Source organism: Agelaius tricolor, unplaced genomic scaffold (assembly GCF_023055355.1).
Source record: "Agelaius tricolor isolate 1412-34295 unplaced genomic scaffold, bAgeTri1.0.p SCAF_2, whole genome shotgun sequence".
Taxonomy (NCBI): Eukaryota; Metazoa; Chordata; class Aves; order Passeriformes; family Icteridae; genus Agelaius; species Agelaius tricolor.
Window position 1 is genome coordinate 8,775,001 of NW_027269262.1, and position 15,411 is coordinate 8,790,411.

General features: G+C 38.2%; 1 protein-coding gene across 1 annotated transcript in view; it reads left to right on the forward strand.

The window, feature by feature from the left end:
- Positions 1-15,411, forward strand: part of LOC139602408 (uncharacterized) — a 180,274-nt gene that overhangs the window by 27,457 nt on the left and 137,406 nt on the right. The window contains exons 5-6 of the mRNA XM_071452252.1: positions 10,099-10,185; positions 13,408-13,491. Coding sequence (XP_071308353.1) covers positions 10,099-10,185; positions 13,408-13,491 — 171 coding nt within the window. The remainder of the gene's footprint in view (positions 1-10,098; positions 10,186-13,407; positions 13,492-15,411) is intronic.

A 15,411-nucleotide genomic window follows, 5' to 3' on the forward strand; every position in this document is an offset into this window, starting at 1 on the left:
AAAAAACCCTAGCTGAATATAGTCTTTGTGAAAGGAGTAGAAATTGTTCCATTTTGCCTGGAATGCAATGCCTTGAGACAATGCTAAGTGTTTCTGTAATGGGAGAGGAAAGCTTGCCGAGTGTTTCTGTAATGGGAGAGGAAAGCTTGGAAAATTTTGCTTCCCAGCTCTGTGTCTCCCTTCTCGACCTTCTGTTCATCCAGTTAGCCAAAAGATCAGTTATTCACATAGCTCTGCCTCTAAGTCAAGCAGCTATTAAAAAGTAATCATCCATTTATACCATCATAAAAAAGTCTAGATTGGAAAATATCTCTAGAGATCATCTGGTCTAACCTTGCATTAAATTATTCTTAGTCTAACTTGTGTCAGCACTTGTTTGGCAATCACAGGGACCAGTTAAAATTTATCAAGGGCTGCTAATAAGCCAACATCTTCAAGCCTGAAATCTGGGAAAAAATCTTCAGGTACCTCATGGGCTAATTTTCCCCATTTCCAAGTGTAAAAATTCTTATTAAAGAGGAAAAGAGAAAAGCCAGCTGCCCAGGTAAACATATTGTCGCATTAATGTAGTAATGTATAAAAAGTCATATTTCACAGTCCTCAGTGAAGACTAGGTCTACAGGAAGTTTATGCCTGCATGCATCAGTTTTTGAGGTCTGGGTCCTCCAGAAACCAATGGATCAGTTCTTCAAACCTGCCTTCCTTTGCTCCAAGCTCATAGATGCTTTGCATAGCTGATGCCATTTCAGCTCATAGCAAAACCAGACATGGTGCTGGACACTATTGCCATCTTCTACAACAGAGGAAACATTTCCACAGCATTCTCTCCTGCTATCTCTGCAGTTCACCAGAGATAGCACAGAATTCTCCTTTTTTTCCACCAGGGATGCAAGACTTGTACTCCATGCTGGAAGCTATTTCTCTAGGAGGGTGTCCCCACAAACCAAACACAACAGCATAGCCTATGTAAAAAAAAATGTTTTAGGCTCTATATAGCCCCCTTTCCCTTTTCTCCTCTTCTTCCCCAGATGATAATAAAATACTCTCCTTTTTTGGAGTTACCTCCCTTCACAGCTGTTGGCTGCTCTTCCAGCTCTCAGCCCCCAGGCTTAAGTTCAGTTGCTTACTCAATAGGGAATGGCATTTGTCAATTCTAATGCTTAGTGTTAAACTGTGCAACTTAAAACCAGTTATAACCTTGAGCAAAATTATTTAATCGCAGGATTTAGCAGATTACAGGTTGAGAACACTATATAAACATCAGGCTGGGTTTTCAGGCTAAGCAGTTGGAGGCAAGGCAGAGAGATGGCATTGCCTTTCTATTATCTTTCCACCTATCACCCATGTTGTTAATGGCAGCAATTAATAGCCACAGGGGTTGCTATCATTTCCTCCACCTGGCAACAAAGTCACAGGCTGTTCCTCTGTCAGCAATTGCCAGAGGGAAGTGTTCTCTAGAAAAACCTCCACCTACTTTGAGATGTCTTCTTGCACACCTCCATACTACATATATTGGGAAGCAGTGTGAGTAGTCAGCTGCATGTTCAAGACAGCCTTAAAACCTGTTCCTGGAATTTGGCTATTTGTCTGCACGGGGGCTCCTCTACAGAACACCCCTTAACTGGAGATTAAATAGCAATTGGAAAAGCCCAAGTCATTGTAAATTGTCTTCATCTGCCCCCAAAGGACCTAATTCACATATATGTTTGTGATTTTTCAATTTTTTTCTCCCATAATAGAATATGTTCTAGAAATAAGAGTTTGCAAACTCATTCTTGTTTGCAAGAAGTTTATTAAAATTTTTGGTATTTTTGTTCAGAGAGTTTTTCACTTTTTGAATTATGTTGGTGGGCTATTCTTGTGACTCAAAGTGCAAAGCTCCTGCATCCATTGTTTTTGGGGAAACTGGGGCAGAGTATGAGACTTCTCTGTTGTTACCATCAACAGAGAAGGCTTTTGACAGAAATAAAAGCTCTGATCCTTAGTCCATTCCTCTTTTCATTAGGCTATTCCATATATTTCACTGTTCTATTCTCTATGATGGACAAAATTCCAGATTTTATCATCACTGGTAGCCTGTTGTTCAGGACTAGGCCACTGAGTAACTCTGCTCTTCATCATCAATGAAGTTCTGGTACTGTTGTTAAATGTTGTAATGACCCAGGGGAACTGCCTGACTATTTACTCAGATTAATCTCCTGATTTTTTCAGCCAACTAATTGGTTTCTATCCTATTTTCTCTTCTGGATTCTATGCTGACTTTTGCTGATTGCTGCCATCACCTTCATTTCTTTCACATATTGCTTGTGAAATTAAGTTCATCTAGCAGCAGCCTTGTAGTTGCCAAACTGAAATTTTTTTTTTATTTCTTAAACAACTCCGTTTCCTTGTGGCTAAATCCAACCAACCCTTCTGCCTTTCTCCCCCTCATCAAACATTGAACTGCAGACATTTTCATGATGGCCATCCCAATGGAAGGTCTAATAGATAATTTTCCCTGGGAAAAACATTAGGGATTGCATCACCCAAATCTTCAAGAACCTGTGTCCACCAGTTCCTCAGTTGTCAGACACTTGATCTCAAGGTGAGCCAATATCAGTTTTTCTCTTTTCTCAAGGGGGGTTTAGACACAAAATACTTTGTAGAGTGTCCTAAATTTCAGGCTGGCTTGGTAAAGTCTCTGCCCAGTAAAGAGCTTCCAGCAAACTGTTATGACAGGAACACCAAACTTCCAGGAATTATTCTATCTTTGTCTGACAGCAGAAGACACGAGAAATTTCTCAACTTCAAATGGATGATGTATGTTACAAGCAATCCCTGAACACAGGACTACTGTATTTAGCATTTTGTTGTAGGCCTGTAAAGCAGATGTTATTGTATTTTAGCATTCAGTACATTTTTTCCTCAGCTGCTGTTATCAGAAAAAGTCCAAATGCCTTATACCAGTTTGTGCTTTTAGTGTTCATCACAGCACATCACAGATACACAGATTTGGTCTAGCTAGAGAAGAGCCCCGTGGGATGGCACTGCTCACATTGCCACAATATAGGTAAAATTTCTAGCCCAACCATACAGAGAGAATTTATGTCAGATCAAATTAGAATGTGATCTTTCTTTGGTGTCAACTGCACATGCAAGCTGCAGAATCCAGGAATAAGGCCTTTTGGGCATATTCCCACTGCATGGCCTGCCTTGTTGCTGGTGGCTGCATAGGCACCTTTGGAGACTGTGATACTCTATAACTTTTGCAAGGAAGATAAAGGAAAGGCTAATTGTGTTCTCCTGTATGCTGTGCACTTGTAAATGGTTTGAGGCAGTCTGACCCTAAATATTGATGATTCAGGTTAAAATTGTCTCCAGATGACAAGAAGTATTAATTTTTCCCTATTATCCCCAATACACAAATCCTTTTTCAAAACTAGATTATCTCCTAAAATAAAGAAGCTCTAATTAATTCTACCATTTTATCTGCAACAGGCACTGTTAACATCTCATATCATGCTCCAATAAATTTGCCCACAGAGATTAACAACATCTGAGGGAGGACAGAAAGGGAAAGAAAAGATGGAGGGAAAGAAAGCCTTTTCAATTGAAGACCAGGAACTATTCTTCTAATCAGCCCAGGTACAGAATGGCTTTAGCATGGCTATACTGCTTCTGGGAGCAAATTAGCGTCTGTGTGGACACTAATTTGCTCCCAGAAGCAGTATAGCCATGCTACATCACCTCCAAGCTGCAGAGCTAGGCTGGGTGTACCTAACACAGTGCTGCACATGTCCTACAGGGAAAATCCCACTGTAAAGTAGAGCATCCTTGCTCCTTATCAAAAGCTAAAATAGAGACAGGCCAGTGCTAAGGAACAGTTTGCTGACAAAAGTTGTTCAAATGTGTAAGGACAACATAAGGCCTTCCTTGCTCAAGAATGTAACAAGACAAGACCTTGATGTAGGAATACACAGAGAAAAAAGTCTTTGTGAAGGAGCCATGTAGGATATCAGATTGCTAAAAGTATCAGCAGCTGCACTGAGTTCAGTCTGTGTATAGAGAGCTAGAGACTGACACTTTTTGAACAAGGTCTAATTTTATTCCAAAGAAGTGGTAGGAAGAGACATTGGAGAGAGAGCAAACACAGGTGAAAAAATAGGCATCTGCTGTAAATTTATGTTTGTGCTGCATGTGAAGGAAATGAGAGCTTGCAACACTGTTGATTTGTGCTGGACAAAGTGATTTGCATAAAGGATGGGACCAGAAATATGAATCAAAACTGTACACTTTTTTTCCTTAAACAATGCAAAGTTTATATCTAATAATTCAAGTTCTATGTATGTGGTTCTATGATTTCTGATTCCAACAGGGACTTTGAAATGGAAATGCCAACCTTGGTATGCAGGGCATGATGGATCACCATGTATGCATAGGAATAAAAGGGTTGTCATTGGAAGTAATTTTGCGTTGAATTACACAATGTGTAATCCAATTGAAATCAGCAGAATGGCACAAGGTGTAATGTAGTGTGCAAAACGTGATCCATTGCATGCAATTTTAACAGGGATACCGCAGCACTCATCTAAGTAATGTGCTAAAATTGAATTTGTGAAAGGTAGGGGAGAAGAATTGTGAAGAATGGATGCATTTTATAATTGGGAAAATACTTTTTCAGAATGTGATGGAATATATATTTTTAAGGCTAATTTATTACACTTGGGAGTTGTTTGCTTTGTAATGGTACTGTCAGATCCTCAAAATGTGGCAAGTTACCCCACTGGCATAGAGTGGGACCAGCCAAGCCTGTCAGCCTGGGAGAACTTAGTATCCATTTTCCCCATTAACGTGCATCACATTATCTAATACTGTTCCTAAAAGAATTCCATCATCATCATCAGTAAATCTTTTTCTCATGCCCTTGACCAACAGCGTTCCTCAGGAAAAGTAGCAGGTCTCACACTGGCATCCCTTGGCACAGTGACCTCTGTTGCCTGCAGGAAAATAAAAAAGGGAAAAAGAACTAATTTCCGTGCTGTATCTTTGCTTAAACAGCAGAGAAGGTGGTAAGTCTTGCAGGACTGGAGCTGGGGGTAAACAATTGTGGGTGTCATGAGTACGATGTGGTGCTTTTCAGGGGTCAGGGCAGGAGCAGCATGATCTGCATTGCTCAGGCTCAGGAACAGCCCCTTTGCCAGTGTCCCATCAAAGCTGACAAGTGAGTTTATTCAAGGCTTGCAATATGAACATAAGACACAGTTATCTGATTTCCTCATTACTTATGCTGTCTGCTGAGGATAAGGAGAATGACATGCGATACCTTTAATTTTTTTTTTTTAAATTGGGAAGTTACCTGGTGTTGGTAGTGTTTAATGAGCTGTGTCTTCAAGAGAAAATCTATTGTCCAGTCACTGGTGAAATGCTCTTCAGTATGAAGGTGCCATTAACATGCAATTTTTTATTGAATACTATTAATGAAAATTAGAAATTCTATGTAAAAATCCCTACCGCTCTTCCATATATTTGATACTCTGGAATAAAGTTGTGCCCTCAGGAATCTTTTTTTAGATCTACATAGAAAATATTTATTTATCTCTACATATAATATAGAAAATAATGTTAGATATGTATATCTCAAATGGACATGAGCTGAGGTAAATGTGACCAGTATCCTGGGTCAGTAATAATAATTAGAGCGCAAACTAAAACTATAGCTCCTGACTAATGTTAATTTTTTTTTTCTTGAAAAAAATGAGAATGGAAAGTAAACACTGCTTTATGGACTGCATATTAATTCACTGTGTTCTACAAGACTATTTTATTCTTAGCATCTTCATAACATTTTGATATGAGTAATTCTAGCAATACAAAATTTTGGAGTAAAATCTTAGATTTTTTTTCTTGTGAAAGTTTCATATTCTCCTACATTATTTTCCATTTTTAAGTTACTGCCTATATGAATAAGGACTTATAAATTCACTGGAAACTGATTCAGTTTTTTACTGTGCAGGAACTCCTACTATTTATGCAGTTTTCATTGATGATTTTTCTTTGGTTCTGCATTCTGTGAGATTCTTTTTAAGGTGAAAAGCTTCTTTCTCCTCTCTTATTCTTTAATCCTTTTGAATGACTTTTTAGAGTTCTTTATAGATTTTTTCAAAGTACAAAGTAGAATAAAAGGCTCAAATAAGCAACTCACAGATATCAAACTTTATCAATGTAGGTACTGAATCATGAAAACAGGTGGGTGGGACTGCTAGTCATATAACCCATCATGAACTTGGAGGAAGGGTGAGTGAAGTAGCTGGAAATGCTGGAAGTGGGACCCTTGCTTTACCTTCCTTCCAATCCCAAGTCTTGGTTCTTCCTGGCTAAGTTAAGGAGGTCACTTTTTTTTTTTGAGGACATTCAAGTCTGATGCTAGGACACTGCTTTGGCTCTCATAAAGAAGTGGGAAAATACATCATCACAGAGCCTTCAGTCTGGGCCACCCAAAGGGCCTTGTCTGCTAAGTAAAATGAAGAGTATCCCCAGGGAGATAAATCCAGTTCTGTTGAATGGAGAATGTGAATATTTGCTATGATGTTCCCTAATAGGAAATGCAGCTGAAATCAATGCTTTAAGTCAGGTGTGGGAAGGTAGGACTACTCTTTTCCATTCCCAGCTGCACCACTATGTTTCAAAAGCACTTTGGGTCAAAATGCTGTCTCAGGCTGGAATTTCATCTTTCCACAATGCCTCTGTCTTATTCTATCTGATGCAAAAGGCTTCTAGGAGTTGCCTTAGTAATGCCCAGTAATGTTCTCCCAAGTCATTGGTAGACACTTGTTGACCACGCTGCTGTTGGAAAAGGGACTTGTTACTTATCATGGCAAGTTTGTGCAGACCATACTGTCTGCATACTGCCTTCTAAAGAAAGATGGCTCATGCCAATTTTTTTTTCTTTTACCCTGAAAATCAAGCTTCATTCTTGTTTATTCAAGCTTTTAGTAGTCAGTCATATGGCTATTGATAGTTTCTTAGTTTTTACTTTGATCGGGAGGCACTTAATAAATCCAACAGAGTTTTGTCTATTCTTTCATTAAATTAAAAACCTAGGTCAGTAATACAACATAAATGGAATAATGGCTGTTATCCAAATTCCGTGCTACACCTTTCATGTGTAATTGATACGGACTACCTGATCTCTCTGTGGAGTAGAGGACAACATAGAAGAAATTCAGCTTAGTCATGCCTTTCCTGTGTGTATTCTCAGGACATAGATGGCATAATTGAGTACAGACATCTTAGTTTAAAAGCCATCTTTTAAGTTTTATCCAGTCCTAGTAATTCATGTACAGTCCCATGGGCTGTATCCAAGGATTATGCTAATTTTATTAGCAACTCCTCTTGCTTTAATTAAACTGTATAAATTCCCATCTGGTCACTGTTGTGCCAACACCCTTCTTTCCTTTTTTTATTTTAATGTATAGATAATTTGTGGGTTTGCATTTCAGTTCTGATTTCCTGGATTATCCATCGTATTTTCCACATGAAATAACACAATTTTGAGGGGGAGAACTGGACTTCAAATTGAGGTAATGGGTTTGAGGGAATGTCTGGTTCAAAGCAAAGACCGAAGTTTCTAAAGCTGGCCAGGTCTTTTTGGGAGCAGGTTGTCAAAGTATCTTGCCCTGTTGAAAGCACCAACCTATATGGTGCTGTTCAAAATACCTACAAGCAAGCTCTGTATTAACATTTACTGTGTTTATTCCACAAAGCAGAGCAATGTGAATTCCTTAGTGGACTGTTAATTTACATGTAATACACTTTCAAATATTTCCAAAAGCAAATGTGAAATGATTAGTAATCTGTTCATATGCTCACAAAATGTTATTAGCAAAATGCCTTGGGCAGTGTGTTATGTTGACTAAAATTGATAATTTTGTATTTTAAAACTAAAGCAACTCCCACTGCCCCTGAATAATTTTAGGGCCTGCCCAGAGCCCAGACCTTCTGGTCACACCACTTCTCAAGGCATGTATTGAGCTGAGGGGGAAAAAAACCCAAGAAACCCACAAACAGCAACATCCCCCATCCAGAGCAGTGACCTAAGATTTGATTGATTCAGCTCTTCTGAAAGCCTCAATTAAAGTTTTCTGTGGAGTCCTGCATTTTAAAATGGCTTGTTACCTATAAAATCACTGTGAGGAGGTGATTCTGTTGTTTACCACTTGTTCTGCTTATGTAAGTTTTAAAATATTTATGTTGCTCTGAAGAAATCAAGCCTGGTGGTTCTTTTTCCTTCTGCATAACTGTCTGTCACCAGCTGTGTGTGGTTCTGACAGAGCCAAGGCCCTGGACAAAATATGTCATGCTCCTCAAAATGTTGAGGTTGTTCTTTTTTTTTGAAGAGGACCAGAGAGCAAGCTATTTAATGGTATTTGTTAAGGTATCTCTTTTTTTTTTGAATAATGGTTTCCATGCCTTGCAGATGCAAATATAACATGACACTTCCTTCTAAATACCAATTATTCTGTCCAGAAGAGTTGCCCAAAATTCTACTCCTCAAAGTTTCACACCAGACTCACATGAGATAATAAAATTCTGTAAAGGCAATTGTGATAGTAAGACTGTGCAAAAAGCCTATGCCATAGCCAAGTATTGTTTGCGTGGATGCAAAACATGTTCCAGCAATTTACATTTACGACTATGAAGTAATTGAATAAAGAAATGCATCATCATTTTCTTTTTTAGCACATAGGTGAATTATTTTACCAACATGGGAAGGAGTGTTCATATAACATCATGGTGCTTTGTGCTAGAGAAAAACAATTACAGTGAATAAGGTAGAATGGCTCTGTTATTGCAGTACATAAGACTTTGATTACATACTGCCAAGATTCATACCAGCCTAGTAGTTGTTGACAGATAAAGTAACAAAAATGAAACTCATTTATTTTTTCTTTATTGAGACCTCAAGGTAAAGCAAATTTTCAGTTCTTGTACTTACTACATTGAAGGAACAGAGACTGACAGTCAAAATGTGCCAGTCCAGAAATATAAATTAAACCTAGTTTCATATCAAAGTTTCATTTAGTCTCTGAAAAGGAGCTGCTGCTTGGATTATTTTTGATCCTAAAACAAATACACTGTAGACAACCGTAGTGTATCTTGGATGAATTAACCCCCTCATACATTTAGCTTTTATGTATTTTCCAGGATATGCATCCATGTCTATTCAAGCAATTAAAACATTTGTTATGGACTTAATTATTTTACTTCTTTTCTCCCGTTTAATAACAATTTACAGTGTTTGCAAACCCAGTGAACATGTGGATGTTTTTAACAGAGTGTAGCACTTTCGCTGAAGAAAATACATATTTTGAGGAAAAATTTTCTTCCCTCCCTGCTTGTGTAAGGAAAATTCTTCTGGCTTTTATCAGTTCTTCCAGGCAGCTAGATGCTGTATTATTTTATGATAATTCTAACAAATGATTTTTTAGTAAATTTGTTTATTTTCTGAAGAACAGATAAAAGTAGCTGTTAAAATAGTCAAGTACTAAAATGAGTGGGTTTATCCCATCAAAATCTTGGATTAGTTACCTAGTCCAACTGAACATAATTGCTGTTTAGATTAATGAGGCAGTATCCTGGTATCTCCTCCGTAATTAAACACTTCTCTGGTTCAATACAGTATTAAAGATGCACCAGACGTTGAAAACTCAGTGGTGAAATTTAAAACTGTTGAAATTGGAGAGGTCAGCTGTGAAATACAAATTCCTCTGCAGTATGGAAAATTTACTCATACGGTGTGTTTCAAGAATAATTTGACTTATATTGGGGATGCTGTATTTGTAGAAATGTTTCTTATCTTTCTGCCATCTAAATGTGAGAATTATTTTTCATTAGTTCTTGAGAAAAAGTAACTTAAAGTGCACTTGTTTCCACAATTACCTTTTCTGACCTTTCACAAGATGATTGCAGTACCATAGGCTTAGAGGACTTGTTAAAAAAATTAAGCCTGTAAAGTAGCAAAAAAATGCCCCTTTGCTTGCTGGTGTCGATTTCAAAATTAACATTTTAGTTCATGTGCTTCTAATAATCGCTGACCCTTACTTCATGTGCTTTCCACAGGAAATGAATACAGCAGAAATTACTTTGACCCGTTGATGGGTGAGGAAATAAACCCAAGGCAGTGTGGGATGGAGGTCAGTGAGGAAGGTGAGGCAGAATTAAGTATGTAATTTTGGTGTCAGAATATTCTTTTCCATTCATGAAAATGAGATGTCAGAGATCACATATGCAGTTCTATTTAAATATTGAGGTTTACAATTTAAATTCTAAGCCTTAACTGCTCTGAACACGATAGCCAGTGTACACAGACTTTGATCAAGGACAGTGAGTTAATGGGCAGGTAAAAATGAGTCTGTTCTGTATTCACTCTGCTACTGTAACAAAATGCAGCACACTCCGTGACTGTTGTCTACACCATGTTCTTTTTAATTAATGAAGTTAGTCCAGAACTGTGCACTAAGCTCTAGCTTTTTCACAATCCTGCTCCCAAAGTCCTCCTCGGAGAGCAATTTTATTACAGAGTTGAATGTGTGTTTGCCTAACAGAAGGAAACCCCAGAGTTAGTAAAAGTGCACGAAGAGGCTTTTTTGGTTTTCTTTTTTGCCAGTTTAGGCGAGATATTTAGCTTTGCTCTCTGTGGGCGATAGCAACCGGTGGGAGGGTGTGACTCTGCAGAGCTGGAAGAACAGAAGTTATGCATAGGTATGAGAGAGATTAACCAGGAGGTATTGTCTAGCAGAGGAAATTCTCCTCTGCTGTCACGGCTTTTAGATAAAAAGGGTGGGAACGGGCCTGCCTGAATTTGCATGGACTTAAGTAAGAACATCATCATGGTAATGAAGTGCTTAGCTATGCATTGAGTGCTTTGGCCCGGCTCCTGTTGTTAAGCACTAACAAGCCGAAAGCACGCAATAGCCAGCTCTCCTTGCTAGCCCTTGGCTTCTCTAGAGCCTCTGCTTATTTGTACCGCAGAGACCCTCTAGGTGCACAGCTGTAGTCAGGTCTAAAAAAAAGTTATCTGTTGTGTCTCAAAGTTGTTCACTTCTGAAAGTCATGAGAAACTCTGAGCACACATGGAGGTTTTAAACTTTTGAGACAAAAACTTGTGTGATTAAAAAAAAGCAGTCTCTATTGCATATAACTGACTTGAATTTCAGTGTTCTGGTGAAAAAAGAAATCAAGGTTGATCAAGATTGAATTATATCTAATCCAAATTATTTCCCCATTCATTGTGTAGGATAGCAGTGTAATACCTTGAAAGTCAACTTCTGGCTCAGAGTTTTTAAAGGAAAGACTTTTTTCCTGTTGGTCCTGCCTTGGTTCATCTTATGAAAAGGCTTTATGAGTCATGATCTGCTTCATAACCAGAGAATGAAAAGCAGATTAGATTTATGTATCTGTGCATGTATGCCTGAAATCATGTACGGACAGAGTGGTGACATAAGGGATATGCGGAAATACGGTTCTCATTGGGAGGAAATGTTCTCTTGACCGTGTTGAAGAGGCTGAGTGATAAACTTAATCATAAATACTGATTTTGTATTGTGTGGTGGGGGTTTATTTATTTTAGAATTTGGAACAGGCTCTTAGTCCACAGACTTCCAGGGTTTGGAGTGGAGGGATGGTTTTAGTCAATTGCATATCATGCTAAGCCTGAGGTCCATGTGTGAAGAGCTGTCTTTTGGTGGCCCTCCTTTGTCTCCCTGGCAAAAATGTTGCTCAAATGTTGGGATAACTCTTGCCTATTGAAAGTCAAATAGCAATAGTACCAGCCTCAGGTTGGCTGTGTGGACCTCTGTGGAGCAGTTATAATGCTATATTTACCAATATCTCTGCCAAGAGCAAAACATTTACCTTGCAGATATTGAAAAGGTGCCTGGACATGGTCCTGGGCACCTTAGCTCTATTTAAGCAGGTGAAACTGGACTAGATGGACTCCAGAGGTACCTTCCTATCTTAAGCAGTCTGATTTGTCAATACTTACAAACCAGGCTCACTGCCTGGCTTCTTTTTGCTTGAAGAAGTGTTAAATTAGTGGAAGTATATTTGTATGTTGTGGATGGACTAAAAAAAGATGGTCAGAACTAAAGCTTGGTCCTGTATGGTCATCCCTTGATTGGAAACCATATTGGCCTACCTCTTCTTTCCAGGTTCTCATGAGCAAGAGTCAAAACCAGAAAAAACATTAAGAAATCAGGGCACATGTTGAAGTCAGACTTTTAGGACTTTAGGAAGCCAGGCTCAATGACCAAAGAAAATATCTGGTGAAAAGCAAATCTTCAGCCACTATTATTTAATGGGTTATTCTGTGAGAATTAAGGTATTGGCAATTATCTTTCCTATATTTGATAAATTAGATTTGTTCTGGAAATTGGTATGAGTTCATAATGCCCTGAGAGCAAACAATGTCCCACTATGGATTTGCTTCCCCCCTTGACAAGGGAACATTTCAATGTTGCAGGCTAAAAGAAATGTAGGAGATTCTATACTTTCAGAAGAGCTTGCAGAAGCCACTACCTTCCTTGAAAGATCAGTGTAATTGAAAAATTTGCCTCTGAAATTTCATGGGAAAAAGAAATTTATTCTTTGAGATTCTATTGAGCACTTAAAAAGATCCACCCAAGCTTGCATGTAGCTGTACTTCAATCTATTTTATGCATTTCTTTGGTCTTCTATCTGCCTGTCTTCACTGACAACTTAGAGAAGTCAGGGTCTGGGAGATCTGGAGAGAAAATGGTCCCAGTTGCTCATTTCTCCCTTGAATGTAGAACCTTTAAGTAATTTTTTTTTCCAGGTCTCATGGAAAAGGGTAAGTGTGCATGTCCTTTGCTGCTTTTAAAAATCGGCAGATATTACTGAAAATTTGAATGACTAACCAGACACAAATTCAAAATTCATAGAGTGTTGTAATGACTATGCATTCTAGATAATGTGTTAGTATTATGGACAGCAAGGCAAAATTTGTAATGAAGATCCAAAATCACGTTAGAATAAATTGAGTATTTTGTTTTTCATTAAGAGTCAAATATAATTCATCTGGCAATCTGAATATAAACAGTAATTTCAGCTTCTCTATTAGCAGAATTTATAAACCAGTTTCAGTCCAGATCAACATATAATGTTGCCCACCATTTAAAAGTATATGACTATATTTTTTATTTTGAATTATCTTGCTTCAAACAAGTGACTGTAATTTTATTCTGAGCTATGAAACTAGTGCTGTAAAAACTAGTGTCAAAAACTAGTGTCTTCAAGTGTCAAAGGGCTTCCTAACTTTTGTATTTTTATATCTTTACTTTCAATTTAAAATAGTATTTCATGAAATACTACTGGAAGAAGCTATAGCTGTTTCACTGTTGTTTTTTAAAGATCCTGTGAAATTTGATGAGCAAATCCTTTACTCTAAACTGATGGAGCTTCTAGATGAAGAAAACAAGATGCTGGACTTCCAAGGTAAATAACAAAGTCAATTGCATAAAGAAAAATAAAACTCTTTTGAGTCTGCATGTGGAGAGGAGAGAGGGTAATCCATCCCCTTGAACTAAGAAGTCAAAGGGATGATGATTTTAATGCAATTCTGTAAGGTCTTTTTCTCCAAATGTTTTTGTTTTGTGTCATGTTTATGTGGTTTTAACTGTAACTTAAGTGGCGTGCTTTCTCTAGATTGCTTCACTGCATGTTGAATTCCACGCTTATGAAAGAAGGCTGGAAATATCATTGCTTATGTATTCAAATCTAGAAATGGAAATCCTTATTTAAGCTGATAAATGGGTAGGCAATTTGTCTGATGCACGGGTCATGTTACACTGTTTCAGGTTATCTATACAAGAATTTACACTAACAGACAAGTAAGAAAGTGTTTTCTGTAGCTTTCTTGGAAAATACAAATTGATGCTCCATCTACAGTAAAAACAGTTAAGTATATGAGATTTCTTCACCTCAAGCGAACAGTCTTTGACTTCACTAATTTTTAAGGCATTTAAGGCATTACTTAAAACCTGATTGATTTATGAGACCTTTACCATCACAGCCTTTACACAAGACCCATGTCTGCCGCTCTCCTCTGGTTCATCCCAGGAGAAGTGACGTTTGTACAAGCTCAGAGCTGTCCTTGTATTTTTTGCCTATCCACCCCCTCCTTCTTCAGCAGATGTCTTTTTTGCAAAATTATTTTGTGTCCTTTTGTGTCTGTATGAGGCTTCCTGTTGTATTTCAGCAATACACGGGCCTAGTCTGTCAGAGAGACAGAGCAGGCGGTTGCTTATGGCACTGGAGCCCCAGGAGCTGCAACTTGTTTTATGACTTTTTAGTTTATAAGCAACTTTGTTCTGGAGGAAGCAAATGTTTTCATTTGCCTACGGTTGCAAAATCTCTTGAACTGGCACTGGTCATATCAGTAACATCTTTGAAACCCATTTTATCTCATTTAAATGCAAGAAGAAAAAAGTGCAACCATCACAACTAAATTCACGCAGACAGTTTAAGCAAAAACCCTTAACTTATTAGCAAGATCTCAATTGTTCTATGTTAATGTCAATTCTGAGACAAGAAAATGCATCAGCATGTGTGTCTCACCCTCCATGTACACATGAAAGCCCCCTGTGCAGGCATGAGGGCAGCAAATGGAGGACGCACTGCAGGCCACTGCTGTCGTGTGTCTCAAGCTGTGCCTCGGTGCTTTTATTTCTTAAAAGTGCTATGATGGGTATCAGAGCTAGTCCTGTGGGTGAAGCTGCACACTGTTCTAGCTGAATTTATTACTTTTTCTTGCTTGGGTGAAGCAAATCCAGAAAAGAGAGATTTTCCTGGGGACGTGAAGCTTGTGCGGTTTCCACCTCTGTGCATATATCAGGGTGTATTTATTTCTGCCTGTGTTTTTCCTTCCCAGTATTTGAACCAGTTGGTCACTTCCAACCCTTTTTTTTTTTAACAGGGAGCAAGTCTCACAGGTATGACTTCCCTACCAGTTTTATGGAAGTGGGCAGTTGAGCAGAGCAGACAAGCATTATTAATGTCTCCATCGAAGGAAAAGCTAATATAGAGTTTAACCCTTATTAGCATCAGAAAAACCGTAGAAAACTAGGATTCGTTTGGTTCCACTCTTACAGAACTGCTTCGTTTCTTCATTTGGCCACTGAGCTGAAAAATCACGTAGTCATACAGTCCTAATTAATAGATGATCCCCAAAGGAAAGGAAAGAACATGGCTCAGAATTGATATCATTGTATATTTAAAGCATTTTGTGGTTGAGTAACCTGTTGGTCACTCTTGTGGTATGTGTTATTTCATATTATAAGGCAACTTAAAAGGCAACATGGGTTGTTTGTTTCGAAAGATATTGACTACATGTTTTTACTTTGCATTTTTGTCAAT